The 20,017-nt window shown below is 38.6% G+C and overlaps 1 protein-coding gene across 1 annotated transcript in view; it reads left to right on the forward strand.

The window, feature by feature from the left end:
• Positions 1–20,017, forward strand: part of PITPNC1 (phosphatidylinositol transfer protein cytoplasmic 1) — an 89,143-nt gene that overhangs the window by 38,831 nt on the left and 30,295 nt on the right. The window contains exons 2-5 of the mRNA XM_082326685.1: positions 1,486–1,634; positions 5,623–5,711; positions 6,158–6,165; positions 17,916–17,987. Coding sequence (XP_082182811.1) covers positions 1,486–1,634; positions 5,623–5,711; positions 6,158–6,165; positions 17,916–17,987 — 318 coding nt within the window. The remainder of the gene's footprint in view (positions 1–1,485; positions 1,635–5,622; positions 5,712–6,157; positions 6,166–17,915; positions 17,988–20,017) is intronic.

Raw genomic sequence — 20,017 nt, forward strand, 5'->3', positions numbered from 1 at the left:
ATGCAAATCATCTGCTTCTCTGTTGTAGTGTGTGGCTGGCAAGGAAGTAGGTGGTGTCCATTCAGTACTAGGAGAAGGGAAATCCCTGTCCCCTAAGTGAATGATCCTGCAAGATGCAATTTCTGAATTTCTTACCTTCTTGTGGCCTGCCTGCTGCAGGGGAATAAAATGGGGTTATGTGGAATTTAAAGAACTTCTGTAGGGAGCCCTCCATGATCCTATTCCTTATTGTTTATTTAGTAAGACTGTCTTGTTGGCAGTTGTTAATAATGTCTGTGATGGTTTGGGGCTTTTTGCCCAGCTAATTGCTCTTTCAATTTGGGCTTTTGGGGCTTTTTAAAGTCTGTGATAGGATTGCTGTTTATAATATGTAATAACCACAAGAATCTCGTGGAGTTTTCTGAGGTCAGACTGTCACTATGCTTTTGTTTGCTTATGCTGAGCTAGTACTTGGCAGCTTGTGTAGTAGCTCAGCTATTCTCTAAATTAACAGGTTGTTCTTTGTATTTGAAGTGATGGATGTGATTGAAGTGATTAGCATGTATATGCCTAAATAAATTACTTTGGGGGAGAGAGGGATCCAAATGGAGAAAACTGGATAGATCCAAAGGCAGTTTGTTGTAAGAACCGTGGTATGTTCAAGAATGTGGAAAGGACTTAAGTGATAATAAAATCTCAGACCAGAAAAATGTGTGGGAAAGTACAATTTTACTCTAAAATCTTGGCTAATGAAGACTCAGGATGTATTTTTTGTTGTATTTCTCTGGAGGCAAAAGCCTTAGTGCAGATGCAGACATACTGAGAAAAATATCAATTGCCAGTACAACAATTTATTTTTCTGTGATAGCAATGTTGGGTCAACCCTCCTGGGTTTTGGCTTCCTAAGTAACTCGAGAGCCTATACAAAAAGGATCATTTAAGTACTTAAATTCATTTTAATAATATTGCCAAATCACTTGTCTCAAACTTCTTTTTCAAAGGACTTAGAGTCTACATGTGTTTTTTCTTAAGAGCTGGCACTCCTGTTTCTGTGTATCGGCAATAGTTCTCCTGAATCTTTTTTGTGGGGCTTCATTATTTGGCATCGTGTTGGCATGACAGGAGAATCCTGTGTCCCACAGGATTTTTAGAGTTCACCTGCTGGTTAAAATCCCCTTGCATGTCAGCACATGGCAGCAGTAGAGAAATTGTTTATTTATGCTTAACTTATATCCTTACAAATACAGTCTAAAAATAAAAGACTGGCCCGATACTTTTCATCTGTATACACACAGTTTTTGTTGTTTTTTCCACAAGTGATGCCCTGGACTTAATAAGGTAATGGGAGGACCCTGACTCATAGGTCTAAATGAAGCTGCAAAATACTGTTTTTTGCCCTTGAACTACCTTTTATTTGCACACACTGCTGTATCATTGTATGACATTGGCTTTTGAATGCCATGTATTACATAAAGCTAATACATTGTTCTTGATTTTGCTTTGCAGTACAGAATTGGACAGCTGTACATGATAAGCAAGCATAGCCATGAGCAGAGTGACCGAGGTGAAGGTGTGGAAGTGGTGCAGAATGAACCTTATGAAGATCCAAACCATGGCAATGGTCAGCTAACAGAAAAACGGGTCTATCTCAACAGGCAAGTGCAGTAAAACTGTTTCTCTCAGCATGGGCTGTAATAAAAATTTGCAAGGAATATCCTTTCCAGCCGATAGCCTTTCTGTTTCAAGTAGACCATGTTCCCATGAATACATGCTGCTTCCTGGTAGCCGCAGGAAGAAGGAAGGTGGGATAGACCAGTGGCTTGAAATAGAGAGATTAGTTGTCATTTCTTCTGGAGTATCTTTTCCAAGAAAAAGAATTATAACTTGAAGTTAAGGATATACTGAAAATCAGGATTTTTTGTTTTCTCTTACACTTCAATGTCATTCCGTTCTCCAAAATTACGGGGGGGAAAACAAAGAAACAAACTAAAAAGCAAAAACAACAAATACCCCACCCTCCCCCCAAAAACCAAAACCAAACCACTAAAATGATATAAGGGTATCTCACTTCATAATACTGTCACAAAGCCAGTACTCCATTGTTAGTGACAAAAGATTTGCCTCAGCAAAGTTAATTGACATTATGAATGACCATTAGGCTTGTACAATGATGACTTTCTGTACCAAAGTAATAAGCTTAAAGGCATGATGGATAAAATTGCTTTTGTTTACCAAATGTTCCGTCATTTCTTAAAGTGAAATATGTGTCTCTTCCTATGGTGAAACTATACTGGTGAGGGTCAATGCCTCCACACTCAAAGGCTGGACATGTTTTAAAATATATATATATTTGTGTCCTATGAAATATATTGCTCAATCTGTTCCCATTTTTACTACTGCTGATCTAATTGAATATCGCTGCTTTTCTGATGTTCTTCTATTCCTCTGAGCCTGTGTCATTTTATTAAACTTATGCTCTGCAGCATTTCGTAGTGGGCATAGAAACACTACAGCTATTGCTTCTACATTGCAAGTTACTCCTCCACTGCAATCCTGACATATCTAACCTTAACTCAGGCTAAATTGAATCACCAGTAATGCTGCACGCACACACACACAGTCCAATAATATATATATATATATATCTTGCCAACATTTAATGTTATTGTGATTATAACTCTGTTCTCGTACAGGCTAGATACAGGACTTGGGAGAAAATCAATAAATGTGTTCCTGTTGTAGAGCTCCCAGAAGTCTGGGGTTTTTATGTTTCTGGATATTTCTTTCCTTCATGTTAAGAAGAGTAAAGGCTTTAAGCACTGAAGAGCATATTCATAATTGCCACTTTAGGGTAATTCAGAATAACCAGAAGGACTATGTCCTAGAAAGCATGTAGAAGACATACTTGGAAAGCATATTGTTTCTGGTAGTGCAGGCAATGGAACAAAGGATCTCTTACTGAAAGACAGGTAGGAACGTTGACAAAGAGTATCTGTGTGCCTACAACAACTTGGGACGTTTACCTAAAGCTATGGTGGACGTTTGAAGTCAGGCTCACTGAGTTTAATGATAATTTTGAATACTCCTTGATAATCATCACCAGATTTGCTATTTGAATCTGGTTCTTGTGGCACAATACCACCAGATACTGCAGTACTATTAAAGCTTTGTGGAAAGGATCAGCAAGTTTGCAGGCGACGATAGGTTTTGCTGGGAGGCCAGGATCTCTCTGGAAGACTTCACTCAAGGAGACGTGCTGCTGTACAAGATGTGCTGAAAACTCCTCTGCCTGCCTTCCTTGAGGAACAGGACTCCTTACACCAGCACAGTTCTCTCCCTCATCTTTTCTTCTTCCAGGGTCCACCGCCCTAATAAACTTGCTAGCTTTGCTTCACTTTATTTTGCTCTGGACTGATCTCTCCTGAAGAAATTTGAACTTACATATTTCAGTGATGGTTTCTTGGAAAGATTTGTGCATTATTTTGATTTATCTTTTCTTGCCTGCTAATACTTTAGTTCTTGCAGAGGGTCGTCTTGCTTACCAATGGCTTCAGCTGGAATCCCTTTAAGAAATACTTCCTCCCTACTTGCTGAAAGACTGAACTTCATCCAGGGAAGGAAGAAATTAAAAACCAAACCAAAACAAAAACAAACAAAAACAAACAGACAAAGAAAACCCAAAAATAATGTGATCCACAGATACCTGTGCTGCTAAAATAGAAATATTATGTTTTCTTTCTGTGAATGGGCCCTTGGAACAATTCATGTGTGTCTGTGGCTGTGCCTTGCTGGCAACTCTGAGTATAATGTGTGTGTTGCTCATAAAATTATTTGGTTTGGAAATGTGCTGCACCGGCGAAGATAGGTAGACAGGAAAATATGCGAAAAACAACAATAACAACAAAAAAAAAAAACAAATGAGCAGCTGTATGTTAATAAAGACATTACTAGTAAAATTTTCTGGTGTCAGTGTAAGCCTTAGTTATATTCAGAATTGTTTACTGCCTTTTCTCTCCTGCTGAAGCATTGTTTTCAAAGGCTGAAAGTCTGCATCCTCTGGTATTTATTATTTAGGCATCAGAGTAAAGTTTAGCAGGGGTAAGGGAGGGAGCAGAGAGAGAGTCATAAAAAGACACTGACAGAGGCTGACAAAACAGACAAAAGATCTGATACAGTTAAGTCTATTGTGCAGTATGTAAAATGCTGCTTATAAGACTGTACACAAGAAAGGTTTGTGTAAAGAAAAGAATCTGGTTTTGAGCAATGTCATCAAGGAGCAAAAGTCAATGCACTTGACTTTGAATCTTTAGATAATGTACTAATGTCTGCATTTTGCCTCTGGACAAATACAATATTTATGTGTAGCAGATCATGGTTAAATAAGCCTTAATGATCCAAACTCTGTATTTTCCTCAGAAATTTGTTAATATGGAAAGTTAATTTACTTCCTGCACACAATTATCTAAACATAACTGTTACAAACATTTGCACTTGGAAATCTGAAGTCTGAAAGCATCTACTTCAGTTCAGTAAAGATTCAGTCTTTGGCTGGGTGATCTGCTCGACACATCACCAGACCAACATGATTGTAACTGAGTCCCTGAGGTACAGTGATACTTGTGGTCTCCAAAGGTCTGCCTTCTTTTGAGTGACTAGTGCAGCACCTTTGTTCCTGGCAGCTTCAGTGATTAGAATTGATGTCATTAAGAAAGGGTTGAAAGATGAATTCTCATGAACTTGCCTTTTTAAAATGTATGTTTGTTCATCGCTTCTTTGGTACCCTGAGTGACCAGATTTCTGGAAATGAAAGACCCAGGATCCGTGGTAAAGAAAATGCTCCCACACTTCCATAGTATTATTTACTTACCCTTTAATGATCTTTCCATGTGCTGTATCCACATCTTTCATTTCTTATTCTACTGCAGTTGTACCACCACACTGGTAAGTTCTCTTGTCATAGCTCAGAGCTTGGTCTGTCATCAGTTCCATTAATTCTCTTCAACTTTTGTGATTTACTTTTCCCATCAGCAAAATGGGACTAGTACTACCTACCAGTCTCACAAAGGTGTTTTGAGTGATTTGTTAATTTTAATATAAAAGCTTCCTACTCAAGAGTTGGTGTTGGTAGTGTGGGAAGAATTGTGCGCTGGGTGAGTTGATGTAAGAGTTTGTGTGCCAGCAGAGAATATGGAGGAAGAAGAAATAGTCTCTAAGAAGAAATCATGGAATTGGGATCAAAGTGGACTGAAATCACACGTTACCTCTTGTTAGAGAGTGCCTCCCTGTGGTTAAGAATACTGTGGCAGAGATACACCTTGCATGGTCTAACCCGCTGAGCTCATCCATGACCAAAGGTTTGAGGCCATAAATTCTTGAAATCTGCAACCTCAATTTAAGTCTGATCAGGGGCTATTGCACTGGCACCATCTTGCTCACTTTGAGACGGGAACAACCAGACTTGGTTTCATATATGCTTGTGGAGAAAGCTGAGACAGAATGCATAGTCATGAGATGAAAATACTGTTGTGAAGTCCAGGTATTGCTGTATCCTATGAAACACCTGTCAAATTATGAGCACGTTTGGAAGTATCTTCTTTTCTACAATACTCATATTCTAATTTTATATTTTCTTTTTATTTTCAGCAAACTGCCTAGCTGGGCTAGAGCAGTTGTTCCCAAAATATTTTATGTTACAGAGAAGGCTTGGAATTATTATCCTTACACAATCACAGGTAAGGAATAAAGCAGAAATGATTACTGACTTGTACTTGTGGATAGTTTAGCATAGCTTCAGAAGCTCCAAGTTACATATTGAGCCACAGATACCAAGTTACTTTAACAGCTCGTGTTGAACTGTATATATTTTTCCATCTTATATTGACTGATATCAGGAATTAAAGATGATAGACTATGGATTGGTAAAAACTGGAGTGTTGTATCTGTGCAATTAGTTCCTTGCAAAGAAAACGTCAGGTGCTTAGATTCTGTGCTGACTTGTACCCTTTATTGTCCCATAGACTTTAGTCAAATATAGATCAGCAGATTATGTGACACAACTTTTTTTATTATTAATGTATGTTTACTGTAAGGATCTTGCATCATTGTTTTATTTCACATTTCTTTTTTTTTTCTTTTCCCTCATCATTCTTTTTTTTACAAATGGACAATTGGAAATCAGAATACACAGTAAGTTTTTCCTTCCTCTTTTTATTCTAAAAATAAAATAATTATGTGAAGTATTGTATTGGAATCCAAACTGATTCCTTCTTAATATAACTAATACATAATGCATTCAGTAATGGAACTTTATGTTAGCTATTTGTTTAAGAAATTTAAGGTTAAATTTGAAGTGTTTCTGTGGGGATTCTATAAACTATTTACCTTATTTTTTATCACTTCAAAATAATTTGATATATTTTTAGTCACTGACTGTAACAAAGGGAAGCTTCTATAAAACAGGGCAAGGCTTTTAAGGTTCCAGTTATTACGTGGAGACATGAGAACAGATTTTATTTTATTTATTGTTTTATTAACTTATAAAATGCTCATCTCTGGTATAGTATCTGGGAAACTGTACAATCTGTAGACAAAATTAAACATAATCTGGGCACCGTGCCCAGAAAAATCAACTATTCCCTCTAGCAGAGCTAAGGCAAAATATAGCACATAAATCATGAGAAAAATTGTTTTAAATGTGCTGGCCTCAATAATATACAGTAAGTTTTCAGCAGCCTTTGGAAGATGAGGAGGAGATGGTGAGGAAGATCCAGGTGAAGGGACCTTTCAGGAACTCCTGCCTTGACTTAGTTTGAACCTCTGACTGTACATAAAACATAATCCACTTGTTTTTTCTTAACTCTGCAGTGCTCAAAATGTTTATGCAGTTTTTTTTAAAACCAGTAAAGGATATGGAGAGGAAAAAGATTTTAATGTGATAAATGTGAAAGAGGAAAAATAAAGGGATTTAAAGGCTTAGATCTGAAAGCTGGAGACTTAGAACTGAAACTTTGATGACCAGGTTTGAAAATCCAAAGTACCAAACCGTGCTTTTCAATATGTACGGTAGATACTTATTACATATTCTGCTTTGTTTCATGTTTAAAATGCATTTGATTGTCAGAGGAAACCCAAATGTCCAATAATAGATAGTAGTAGTAATGAGGGGACCGATACTCAGCTATTTTTGCCAGAAGATACCTTCAGTAGGGCCTGGCACAGTTTACATTAATTAAGGGTTTACCCCTTGATAGCATGTTTAGTCTTAGGCTGGGAAGATGATATGTGCTATGTTGCACTGATGTCTGTTACTTACACTCTGTTGTATATTTTTTTTTAACTGAAAGTAAATTGGAATTTTTTAATGTGATTTTTTTTCTTTAACTGAAAGAGACAAGTAGGAATGATTAAAGAGGTGGTAGCAGACAGAAATATATGTCTGAATTTGAAATGCAATACATTATCAAAACCAAACAGCAATGCGGTACTCATAGAATCTGAATCAGGAGGTGATCTTTATCTAATCTGATGAGGCAACACCTGGAACGCATTTCGGTGAAGGTCTGTAGAAGGTATACAGCTAAAGAGATGTTCAAGAGCATCAGCAAAAATGATTGCAGGGTTGAAGAGACTTGTAAAGAAAAACTAAATCAGTCTACAAATGTAGAAGGTAGGCAAAACAGTCACTAAGTGACAGTATAACTGCCGATGGGAGCTGGGGACTAATTACTTACTGTGGTGCAAGGAAACAGAACTAGAAATATTGGGATGAGATTAAGGAAACTGTACTTCAGACAAAAATCTAAAATATATTTTAATGGAGCTGATAGACTATGAAATTGTCTTCAAGGGAAATACAGAAAGTGCCTTTGCCTCAAACTGTTGAATCTAGAACAAAAATATACCACTGGGAATAATTCCTATCTTTGTCTGGAATACTTCTCTACATTTTGATCTTCTGTATTCATTAGAGAATTCTGAAGGAAAGAATACACTCACAGACATTCCCCAAAATATGTAAGATAGCTTGGAAACCCTTTTCTTAAAGATATTAAATTCTCTCCAAAGGGTCTGTGGGACATCCTGAGAATTAAATTGAGCCTCATTTCAAGAAAAGTGATTGTAAAGGCAGGCCAATAATTGGATAAATAAAGCATAATCTTATGAAGTACATACTGTTCTGTATTATGTTCACACCTTACTTAACCTCGTAAGTTCCACTCTAAATAAAGAGCAAGGACCTTAAAGGCTCCATCATGTTATTTCAGTGTATGTTAGTGATTTGGAAGAGGGTGTGAACAACAGACTGAGTCTTGCTGATTGATAGTCTTAAGGTTTTTCAGTTGTAAAATATGAAGGCTGTTGAGAAATTGCATTCAAGCACATAACACTAGCATTCAGAGATTCAATGCAGAATAATGTCATCAATCTGGTTTTCCTGTGAAATATTACGGATTTCATAAATATGACCTTAAGGACCTGAAATTAGGACATCTTCTAAGAAAAAAAGCTCAGCAGGCATTGAAAATAATTTCCAGAATATTGTTCTCTGCAATGGTAGTATAAAAAGCCAAGAGTGATTGGATGCATGAAAACAGGAATGGAAATTAGTGTGTCATGATGTTAGTACTCTGTAATATGGGTCCAGTTATGATGGCATCTGCTTGCAGGAATGGTATTTGTTACACAGCAAACCCCTAAATTTGACAGCAAGCAGCAGGAGATGACTGCTTGGTCTACTACCAAGTCTCGACAACTGTATTAATAATATGTAAAGCAAATGACACACTTAAGATAATGAGCTTAAGAGAACTGTTTCACAAGTGATGCTTTTGTGGTGTGTGTATGCGAAATATTGTAATGTCAGGAGAGCATTTTAAAATGTAAACTCTGCTGTTTGTGGAGGAGGGCCTCATTAAGACCGCAATACAAAAGACTTCCTATCAGGAAGATGAGCCATGGGTAATGTCCCAAGAAATGCTCTATCAAAGCCTGAGCTAATCCTTGCAAGCTTCCTGCTGACATTGAGAGGGAGGAGGAAGTAGAAAAAATACTTCCGAAGCTGAAGCCAAAGGAAGTCATCCAGATTTGGGGGTACTATTTAGAGAATAAGATACTCCTATGAAGTTCAAACCCCTGTTTTAGTGGCTGGGGCATTACTTAAGAACCATATGTGAGAAAGTCTCTTAAACTTAGAAAAGGAGTTGCTTTGGTTTTGATCTTGTAATAGAAACCTGGCAAGATATCTAGCTAAAATAAATGTTTAAGTTTTATTTATAAGTTCATTGAATATTGCATTAGGTTGATGTTAAGCTCATGTATCTGGGATACTGTATTTGGTATACAGCTGAACGGGAGCCCTGTAGAAGTAACTCTCAGGGACTCTGCTCTATGGGCAGTTACAGGGCTGGGGTACTGGTGAGTGCCTCCTGTCAAGCTAAACATGCTGTTGAGGAATGGGTGTTGCTAGCTGCTGGCTTTTGGAAAGAATTCCTTTGCTAGTCAGAGGCTGGACCTTTTTCACTTGGAGGATGGAGGAAGGATGCCTTACAGCTCTCAACAAACCCTTATGTACCAGCTTATCACAGCACTTGCAAATACGTATCTTCAGTGTAAAATATTTATGCTAGTCTTAGATAGGTGGACAAGAATGACTGAACTCTCAGGAGGCTTTACTATTTTTCTTTCTGTGGTTATCCAGCTAGATTAGAAATAATTAACTAGAAAGCAAACCTGTCTCTATTGCAAACCAAGCGAAAAAGGATTCCATAGAACTAAGTTTATTAACCTGCATCGGGATATTGGTAGACAATAAGCAGCACAGAGCAAATATCCATTTGACCTGTTCAAGGGACAGTTGAGATTCTGGACAAAAAGAGAGGAGCCTCAAGCAAACAAATAATCAGATCACGAACGTATGGTGACTCAACCATGGTACAAAAAATTTATATGATCAAAGTATGCTGAAAATGAGCCTAACAAAGTTTAGCTATCAAGTTGGAGTACAAAGAGGTTAGGAAAAATACAAACAGAATTTAAGCAAACTCTTCTGACCTTGAAGGTGCAGTTCAGGTGTTTACCAGGGATAATTTCAAATAGTTTTGCTCTCTGATCTGAACAGCTCCAGTGTTGTTAGCAATATTTCAGTTCTGGGGCTGAAATTTAAAAACAGCTGGATAATTTTTTATGCGTAATCTATGGCCAATTGTAAGTTTCACAATTATAAGTATATAAAGCAAAATAAAGATTACAAATGGCATGTTTTACTCTCCACAAGGAGGAAGAGCATTCTTTCAACCTGCCGATGTCTCAAATTAACTTAGGAATAGGATGTAAATTCAGAATATTTATGAAAAACGGTTATGGAACAGAAAGCAGGAGACAATGATTCCTTTGATGATATATCACAATGACACTAATTCTTCTACAGCAAATGATTGAGGCAAATAAAATTATTTCATCTGGTATGTGTCAAGGCCCCAGAGTGATAGTTGCTAAATGTTCCATTATCGACCTGCTGGTTTCTGATTACTTTTGAGAACAGGCATGTTACGTGCTTCACTTAGCTGCCAGTTTGTCTGTGAAGTAAATTATCTGGAAGGAATGTTTTTGTAATTGTTATTTTTATAATCAGATGACTTGAGAAGGAAAAAAAGTTATTTCAGATAAACATTGCAAGGAATCTGTAGAGTTTTTTTCCTGTGTTCTCTTTATCTGATTACCAGTGCTTGAAATTCGGATGTAACCCATCAGTCTTCAGTGCATAAACTTTACTCCAGCTTGAGTATATGAAGAGTCTGCATCAAAAATGCAACGGAATCTGTATTGCAGGATTGGCGCCTAACACGAAGTTACTACCAAAATTCCTCCCCTCTCACCCCCCAACTTAGCAGACAGGCTAACTGGTGACATTACTCTAGCAAAACACAGATTTGATTCCTTTAGAGATTCTAGCAAAAGGAAAGACCTCTGTAGTATTTATAAGAAACAAATAATATATTTTTAGAAAGCTGCAAACCTGTTTTCTCATTTAATGGCTTAATCCCATTGAAACAGAGTAAATCAAACTGCTTGGGAGAATTCCCTTTTTCCACCACTGGCTTGTTATAAAGCAATTGAAGCCCCCCTCTGATTCACGGGACTGTCGTTTTCACTCGTGCATGCTGCTCCTCACTGCCGTTCTTCCTCGATACCCAGGTTACTGTTCCCACGTATCAGAGAAGGCGATCCTAAGGGAAGGCAAAACCAGAGATAAGTGCTGAGTTTCATAGCGGTTGGAGGCAACTTGTTAGTTGGCTGTTTCATCTTCAAGTTATTGTATGTAATACAAACAAATAGTGGTTTTCTTCCTGAGCTTGTCTATGAGAGTTTAACTGCCTTGCCTATTTTCAAGCCCTGTTTTTGCATTGTTCCTACTCTTTCCGCTCAACAGCGCTTTTTCTGCTCTTTGCCACCTTCCTGTGCTTATCTTGCTTTCCAAATTCTCCTCCCTCTCATTGAGTCACATCTTCCAAGTTCTGCCATCACCCTGCCCAGCCCTTTCCGTCTATTCTCTTCTGACTTTGTCATCCTGATTGGTGCTGGTTTGTGTAGCAAGTAACCTCTATCACACAGCAGCTCTCTGTGCTCCCATGCAGTGCTGTTCAGGGTATTCTGAAGGTAGTCAGTAACATGGTGGCCGCTTTCCAAAAAACTTCAAATATTCAATTAAAGACACTATCTTTATTCTTTCTGTAAATAGCTGAAGGAAATATTGTAATTTGAAATATGCTGTAGAGACATCACTATATTATCTTCATATATCTTCTTGCATATATACTGTAGAGACGACATCTTGTTTATCCATACCCGTGTGTGATTTTGATTTTCTCCTGCATCCAGGTGTCTCTGTTCTGTCCTCGCCATTGTCCAGAGGCATTGGCAAATCCCCATGTTACATCCCTCCTCCCTTTCCATCCCTCCTTGTTTATAAACCCCCCTGTTGCTCCGGGGCTGTTGTGTGCGTGTCTGCCTGTTTTCCCTCCTTGCCCCTTGCTGGGCCGGGCGTTCCCTCCTGCCGCAGTGAGTCTGGGGACCTTCCACTGCCCCACAGTCCCCGCTCGCCCTTTGCCTATTAATGAGAAGTAGGGACTCCATTTGTCTTTTCCAAGTTTTTGATCTTCAATAAAGAAATGCTGTTGTTACAGACTGACTACCAAAACAGTGCCCAAAAATTTCGAATTCAAAGGATGGGCTATCTAGAAGTTACCCTATTAAAAAAAATCTAATTTTGCTTGGCCAGCACCACCTCATTGTAGCAGTTACTGTGTTCTTTAGCTCTAGGCTCCATGGAGATTGCTCTGTAAATGATCCAGTTCCACCTGTGTTGCCAAAATAATGTGTATGTGACCATATAAAAAAAAAAAATTCATCAGTCTGAAAAGTGGTGGGTGATCAGAGAGAACATTTACATGAAATGTCCGCCTCTCCAGGCTTTTATGTTAAGATTTAGGGGGATGTGCTTCTGCTGCTTAAAAAAAAAAGTGGGATTAATTTTTACTGTACAAAAATAACTCCCAAGGATTGTGGATTAATATTCACAAGGAGCAGGAGAAGTGAAGTGCAATGATGAGGTCTCTAGCAGTTCTTTCAACACGCTGCAGAAAGAAACCAAATGGAAAATGAAACTAGCTAAAGCGGTAGTGATGAAATAGCACTCACTCATACAAAGCAGGTTACAGAGAGTAAAGAAACCTCTCTCAGTTACCCTCTGTCCAGCGTATTTACTGGCAACTGCAGTAATTCCTGCAGCCACCTCGGGTGTAGTCACTATGCGAAGGTTATTTTTACAGTCGACTCCATAAAACGACTGTAAAACACCATATGTGTTTGACTGCCTCTTTAAGACTTTGGCATAGTGTTTTGGCATACTTAGGTTCTACCCTGTTCTTGTAAGTGTTGCTTATTGCTATGGCAACACTAATCAATCATCGTGCTAAAAATAGGCCTTTCATTTTTCAAGAGGTTATCTGTAGTGAATTGAAAATGCAACTGCGGTCTGTGTTTTCCACATGCTGCTTTCATTTTACTTTATTTTAATCTGGAAATACCCATGCTTATGTGTGGTAATTACTATTACAGACTCCGGTTATTTCACTGCTTACTCTCTTGAGCTTTAAACCTCTCCTGGTTCTTCCAAAAGGGGTGCCAAATATAGAAAGTTTAAACAAACAAGCAAACAAAAAACCTAGAATATTCTCCTTATTTGTTTTTGAATGTCACAGGTGTACCGGATTGTAACAAATTTTTAAGGACTTTATAACACATCTAAAAAAATCTGGAGGTAAAATATGAAAGACGCCTCCTTTGAGAGCTTTACACAAAGAAACCTTAGCATTGAAGACACTAGGACTCTGAAGACTTTGTCCTATTCTGTAGAATTTAAGTCTAATTTCAAGTTAAAGATTCAATTTGCCACTATTTTCTTCAAAGAGGAACCTTGCAAGCTGTCGAGATAGTCAAATGGAAAATTGGAAAGAGTGCCCTGTGCATGCCTGCGTGTGCTCAGCGTATCGATCGGCTGCCAGGTTTGTGCTGGAAGAACACAGGCCCGGGGGGAGGCAGAGCAGAAAGGGAGTGGTGCTTTGGGAAAAAAAAATCTGCTGAAAGGTTATTACCTACCTTCGCTCCCAAGTTTGATTCTGACTGTTGCATAACACTTAATCCCTGGCTAAGTAAATATGCAGCCACTTAAGGAGGGGGAAAAAAACCAACAACTTTTTTGCATGATGAATAATGGTCTTTGGAATGATGCATAAACAGTTTTCTGGTTCTGCCAGAGCCCTCTGCCAATTAGTCAGAGTGCAGCTGATGAATCATGAGACACATTCTGTGAAACGTTCAAAAATGTGGACCCTGCTAAGTGTTCCTGAGAGCCAGCGAGACCCCCCACAGCTGCTAAAACAGTGGTTGCCAGCCAGTTGAGTTCTGGTATTTTTGCAATGGAGTACTTTTTGGTGAATTTTAGTTTTCATTTGGGGTAAATTCATGTTACCATTTATAATCTCAAATTAGATTGGTATAGCCCTTGCCTTTATACTAAATACACAGGGAGGTTGGATTTTGATAGCTTTGTGCAGAAAATGTCTTTCTGCTCTCTAACGAGGTGGCTTGAGGTAAATGGCACTTATAATTCTTCTTCTATAACACTCTGAAGATCCTTACTCTCTTCTTAATGTTTCTTTTCTGAAATACCAGACTAGATGATCTCTTTTTTTAAGTAGAGTTTAGATTCTGGGTCACAAGAAACAACAACTGGATTCAAGCAATGGCTTGCTGAGCTGCTACAGGCAGCCTAATGCAGCCTTGAGTTCAATATATGAGATGGCTGCATTTCAAAGTGGCACGATCTGACTCATTGCTGGTAAACTCTAGACTGTGGCTGAAAATAGTAGATATTTTTTGATAGCAAGGTAAAACAGAAATCTGGAATTCGGCTTTACTCGAAGTTTTGTCTGAAACTGTAGCCATGCTTCAGATGAACAGCACAAAGGTTTTTCATATTTTTCATTTTTATCCTCCACTGTACCTGAAACTGTGACCTAAAAGCAGCAAAGAAAAATGTGTTTGAGTATGGAAAAATGCACTCGATTCAACAACTCCTGAATTTCTATAGTTAGATCATAAGCAAAGATGCTTTAATCAGAACCAGGGGTGAGGAACTGTTTGGGGAAGGGTGTTAGCTTTGTATTAGCTGTAAATGTGAAAGATGCTGTATTGAAGTTCCTGCTGTCAATGGAGTTTTCTGACAGTGAGACCATGAAAGCAGCACCACGTCCTGTGGTGGATCCTGCTACTTCTTAAAAGAGCTGAGAGAACTGCGCTGCGCAGAGCCATTAAGGTCAGCATAGTCACAGCAATTTCCGTAGCCACTGAGGTTTCCGACAAACCACTAGGCTCAGACTAAGTATAACTTAAAAGTTTGCAAGTTCACAAAGCTCTGACCTAGATACTCGATCTACTGAAGCATTGTAGTCTTGATGACCCTTCCACTAGTGACAGATCATTGACGTCATTCTGTTTTCATCAGTTACTAGATTTTATTTAGGGGGTGTTGATTTTGTTTAATTGCGTAGCAAAGAAAATGAAACTTTGGTCCTCAAATCAAGCAGGCAGATACTTAACAGACACTAACATGTAAGTAAAACATGGCCTAGAGCGGTAACCTTGAAATATGCAGACACGATGCTAGTAAACTGTGCTTTCCTAATCACTGTTCTAAACAATTAGGATATTGTAGATAGTACGGCATACATCTCTGCCATTTTCAGTGAAAATGTTTCTAAAAGCTATCATTCAGACCTAAGCATTGAGTCCTCAGTAGTGCAGTAGCAGTTGCTGCATTCGGTAAGCAGTACTAGTAACTGCTGGTAAAACAAAGTATTCCTTGGCAGTCTCCTCGCATTTCCTCAAGGATGCTTTCCCACAGGATGCCCATAGGCAGAGCTCTAGGTTGTTGTCAGCAAGAGCTCTGTGCACCTGGGCTGTGACCCCTGTAGTTACACATCTTTGTAAAATACAAGGTGCCATATACTACATTTCTGAGATCAGTAACCCATGTTTTTACCACCCTGGCACCAATGTAGTTATTTTCCAAATGCTCTAAAAACTACGCAGTAGATGATGTCTGTCATTAGGTTTCACATTTTTTTTAAATCTGCTTTTCATAATCCACCTCCAGTAGTAATTTAATTTTCAACCCTCCATGTTCTCCTGCAAACACAGAAAACAACTAAAATGTTCATTTATGCTGTTTGAATACGAATCCTGAGTGACATCAAACATTGTTTTAGGACATGCTGGCATCCCTGTGTCTCCTGGGTCATTCCCTATTTTTTGTAACATCACATTTATAACTTCTCTTACTCTAGGAACATTTGATTATAGAATTCTTTTAATCAACCCCTTTTATTCATCTCTTCTTGCAGCTAACATTAATATAGTTCAAGGATGTTCATTCCACCTTTTGGTTAATTTTGGAGTTACAAATTAGAACCTTACGACAAACCTTGGCTTTTCCCCCCCCCCGCCATGTTCTTTCCCTGTACTGCCTACTGTTTGCTAAGGCTTTTGTTTGCAGATGCCTTTGGATGTCTGCCAGAATAGAAGCAACATACTGAGATACATGGTGAAACCTCAACTGGAAGAATATCTGGATTTTTTTGTGTTAATTTGTGTTGCGAGATCCCCAGTTCTGACAGACTGCTTATAAATATTGTATATTTTCAGCTGGCACTTCCTGAGATATATACATAGGAAATGTTTAATTGCCCACAAAATATGGGTAATAGGAGCTAGCAGATCTGTCATTGAACTTGCCCCATCCTGCACTCCACATACTGCTGATTTTTTTTCCCTCCCACATATTCACTCAATGAACAAGTTGCATAGCTGAGAGCTAGTCACAGTTCAGATTGGATTGAAACTCATAAATGTGCTACTCCACAGAAATCTTTAATAAAAGGCAAAACATTTATAGGATCTGAAGAGAAGCCTGGGCGGTCTGGGCATCTGCAGCACCAACACATTACGTGGCAGAATTTCATTATGTTAATGGGAAGGCAGTTTGACCAGAAGCCTTCCGCGGCACCAGAGCCTTATTCTGGCAAAACTCCCTCACTCTTTTTTCAACAAGGATTGATTCTAGATGTGCTCATTGCATACTAGATATCCTGTGATCAGAAGAAGATTGAGCAGTTGCTTGTTGGGTGATATCCATGGAATCAAGAATATATTTTCTGTAGTCTCAAAGGAGCTGGCTTCTCATTTCAATTTTGTTGCACTACAGCTGGCCTTCTAAATCACCTCTTTTCTTAGTCATCAGCCTCTCCCTTAGAAGAACTCTCCAGATTTTATCAAGTCCAAACTTGGTCCAACAGCAATGTGAACACTGAGGCATCATAATGGCCTCATTGTATAATCTGTATGTACAGCACCTGACATAGTCGTAGTCTTTACAAAGACACTTTGCCGTGGGGTATTAGTGATGCATCATACAAGGAACCGGCACTTCAGTTTCACGGGCAGTTAATGCAAGAAGAGACTTGATGACTAATAGCAAAGGTGCTGAACTAGTATCCTTCAGAGTTTTTTAGATGGCTACTCTATCTGCCTATCTGAAAAGTTGATTTGAAAGAACTATGAAATGCGAAAGAAAAGATATTTGAAATATTTTTTCCACTGAAATCATGTTGCCTAGTATTATAAATTCTAATCTTGATAAGCCAACTGAATTAAGCAATCCACAGAAAAATACATTTATTCCCATGTAAAATACAGAAATATTATCTTTAATAGAAAAACATTTGTGCATTCTTAATTTTCTTGCATTATTATCGAACGATTGATTTGGGTTTAGTATAGGGAATTTCTACAGCAGCTCATAATCCATCTAAATTTCATTAATAGGATATTATGCTAAAATTCATTTCTCACTGAAAATTAAAAAAAGCCCGCGCACATCAAAGCATTGTTGTCTATTTGGTTAGCCCCTGCAGCTAGTGAGGTGTCCTTGGGTTATTTTATATGGGGGATAGACTAATCTGTGATGATGAATATCTAGTTGCTCTTGAGATCTAAATGAACTGAATTTATAACAAGACATTCAGGACATTTGTACTCTTACGCGTAGTGAGCATGAAAACTATTGTATCTAGTTATTCCAGAGTACTTCTACTAATTTATTTATACCTTCATTATAGTATTCAGCTTTTAGATGGAATCTCTACACCTCTCCAGAATCATAAAAACCTTCGCTCTTATGTTCTATGTCCATTTACTCTTTTTCTTGAAATAATCTGGAAAAAAATAAGAAAGCTGATACCAAACAGGATGTACTGAGTACGTCAGCTGATGAAGCAAGCCATATTTTTTATGTCAAACATATTTTTCTTCTGTTGCAGTGTTCATTTTTGCCTAAATTCTCCATTCACATAGAGACAAAATACGAGGACAACAAAGGAAGCAATGACAGTGTAAGTATGATGGCTTTTGCAAAATTAATTTAATCCTTTCGGTTAATCATGTTCTGTATCTGGGAGTTGTAGGTCTTTCAATCTGGAAAAAAGGCCTAATCGGGCTCGGGTGTCCTGTGCATTGTCCTGTCCTTGTCAGCCTGCAGAGCAGTTCCCTCTGAAGCACCACGAGATGAAAGATTCGTGTCCACAAACTTCCCTTCTGCATCTCACTTCCTACTTGTTGCTTCTCTAAACACAACATAATTTACATATGTGAATTCAGTCCTGATGAACATGTATGGAGAGTAAAGAAAAGATTACTCTCTTTTTTTGGTGGAATTGTATTCCACTTTATCTGTTCCACATTATTCTCTCTGAGTAAAGGGGGCTGAATTCAAAGGAGGCGTTGGGAAGAGCAAACAGGAAACTGCACAATGGTCAGAGACAGAGATCTCGGTAAACAACTGCAAGGGGACAATGGGTGGGGTACTGAGGTGATGCTTTTGGCAGTCACTCACCAAAAGTTACAGAGCTCTCAGAGTTCGAGCGTAGAGATGAAAAGGATAATGAGCTATGCAACATCCTCTCTAGCGGAAGGGTGGGAGTGAGTAGCCAGCAGCTGCTGATGGAGAGATGCTCAGGAGCAGAAGGCAGGAGGTCAGTCAGGCTTTGTTGCCCTGACAGGTAGCAAAGCAGAGTCGTACAACTTGGAAGAAAAGAATAATGTTCCATAAAGCCAAGCATGTAAAGATTCAACCCGTGGATGAATATACAAACATGTTTCTTTATGTTTCATTTTGGTATGCTTTAAACAGCAATTTGTTGCAGACTTAGGGGAAGAAGTTTCTTATAGGTGTGAAATACAGGTTAAAATGTCTGGAAAATTGATCTGTAATACAGAGACCTAATGAAGGAGTGTTTAACCTCATTCTTGAGAAAGAAGGTGGCAGTAAAGCAGATTTTAAGGGGTCTGAGACACAGAGCCTTTCCGTTTCCAGGGGTGTCCCTCTTAATAAGGCTGCTGCCTTGTTAAGGTTAAAGTGCTCAGTTCTCCAGATGGGAGGTACTTTTCCCTAACCGCCTTGGGCCTGCGTGTTAATAAGGCTGACAGCTGTTGCACTGCTTATGGCAGAATAATTACACGTAAAAGAACAAGGTATAATTTTGAATAATGTTTTTGGCATACAGGCATTTTCCCAATGGGAACATGACAGAGATCATGTATTAGCCACCAGATACCAACAACTTTCAGTCACTGCTAGTCTAAGTCAGATCCAGATCAGTGAGAGCAGGAAAAAAAAAGTGTATTGCATTACCAACTATATGAGCATTATGTAATTTATGCACTTTTTAATGTTCACTTCTGCTTTTTGGCAGTGCTTTAATTCAGAGCAAGCCCACACCTTTGGTTTCGGGAGGGTGCAGAGTAGTTTCCTGGTACATTATAATGTCAGCAGTGAGAAGACACGTTCTGTACTGATGCCTAATAGAGGAAGAACTGAAGCTACTTAATCAGTGATTTTTCAGTTTTTTCTGCACGTCAGCTTTGTGGCTGAAATACTACGAATCAAGCCCTGAATAGTACCCAACCAGTGAATTTAAGATGAAAGTAAGAACAGAGGTAGGATACTCAAATGATGTAAATCAAAGAATCCCTACTCTGCTTGAATCCAGCTCTTCAAATGTGATTTTCACCAGAGTGCCAGTGGGGTAATACTGTATTCCCTTTCTACTGAGGTACCTGAGTCACAGACTAGGCAAGTATTTACCAAGATTAACAGATTTAATTGACCTTTACTTGAACTGAGGAGGAGAAAGAGAAGCTGAATTAGAGGGCTGCATTCCAGCCCTAATTTCCATGACTTTGTAATTCTGAGAGCTATGCTATTCACTAGTGTGAACACAATTAACCAACGAAAGATCTACATTCTTTTGCTGTTGATCTGGTGACATTGATCTGGTGACCCAGATGTGTCTGGGACAGCACTGAGATGCTGGAAGGTTAGTAAAGACGGAGAGAGACCTCATTGAGCCTGTGGAGAGGCTTC

The sequence above is a fragment of the Platalea leucorodia genome (genome assembly GCF_965183815.1).
Source record: "Platalea leucorodia genome assembly, chromosome: 14".
Taxonomy (NCBI): domain Eukaryota; kingdom Metazoa; phylum Chordata; class Aves; order Pelecaniformes; family Threskiornithidae; genus Platalea; species Platalea leucorodia.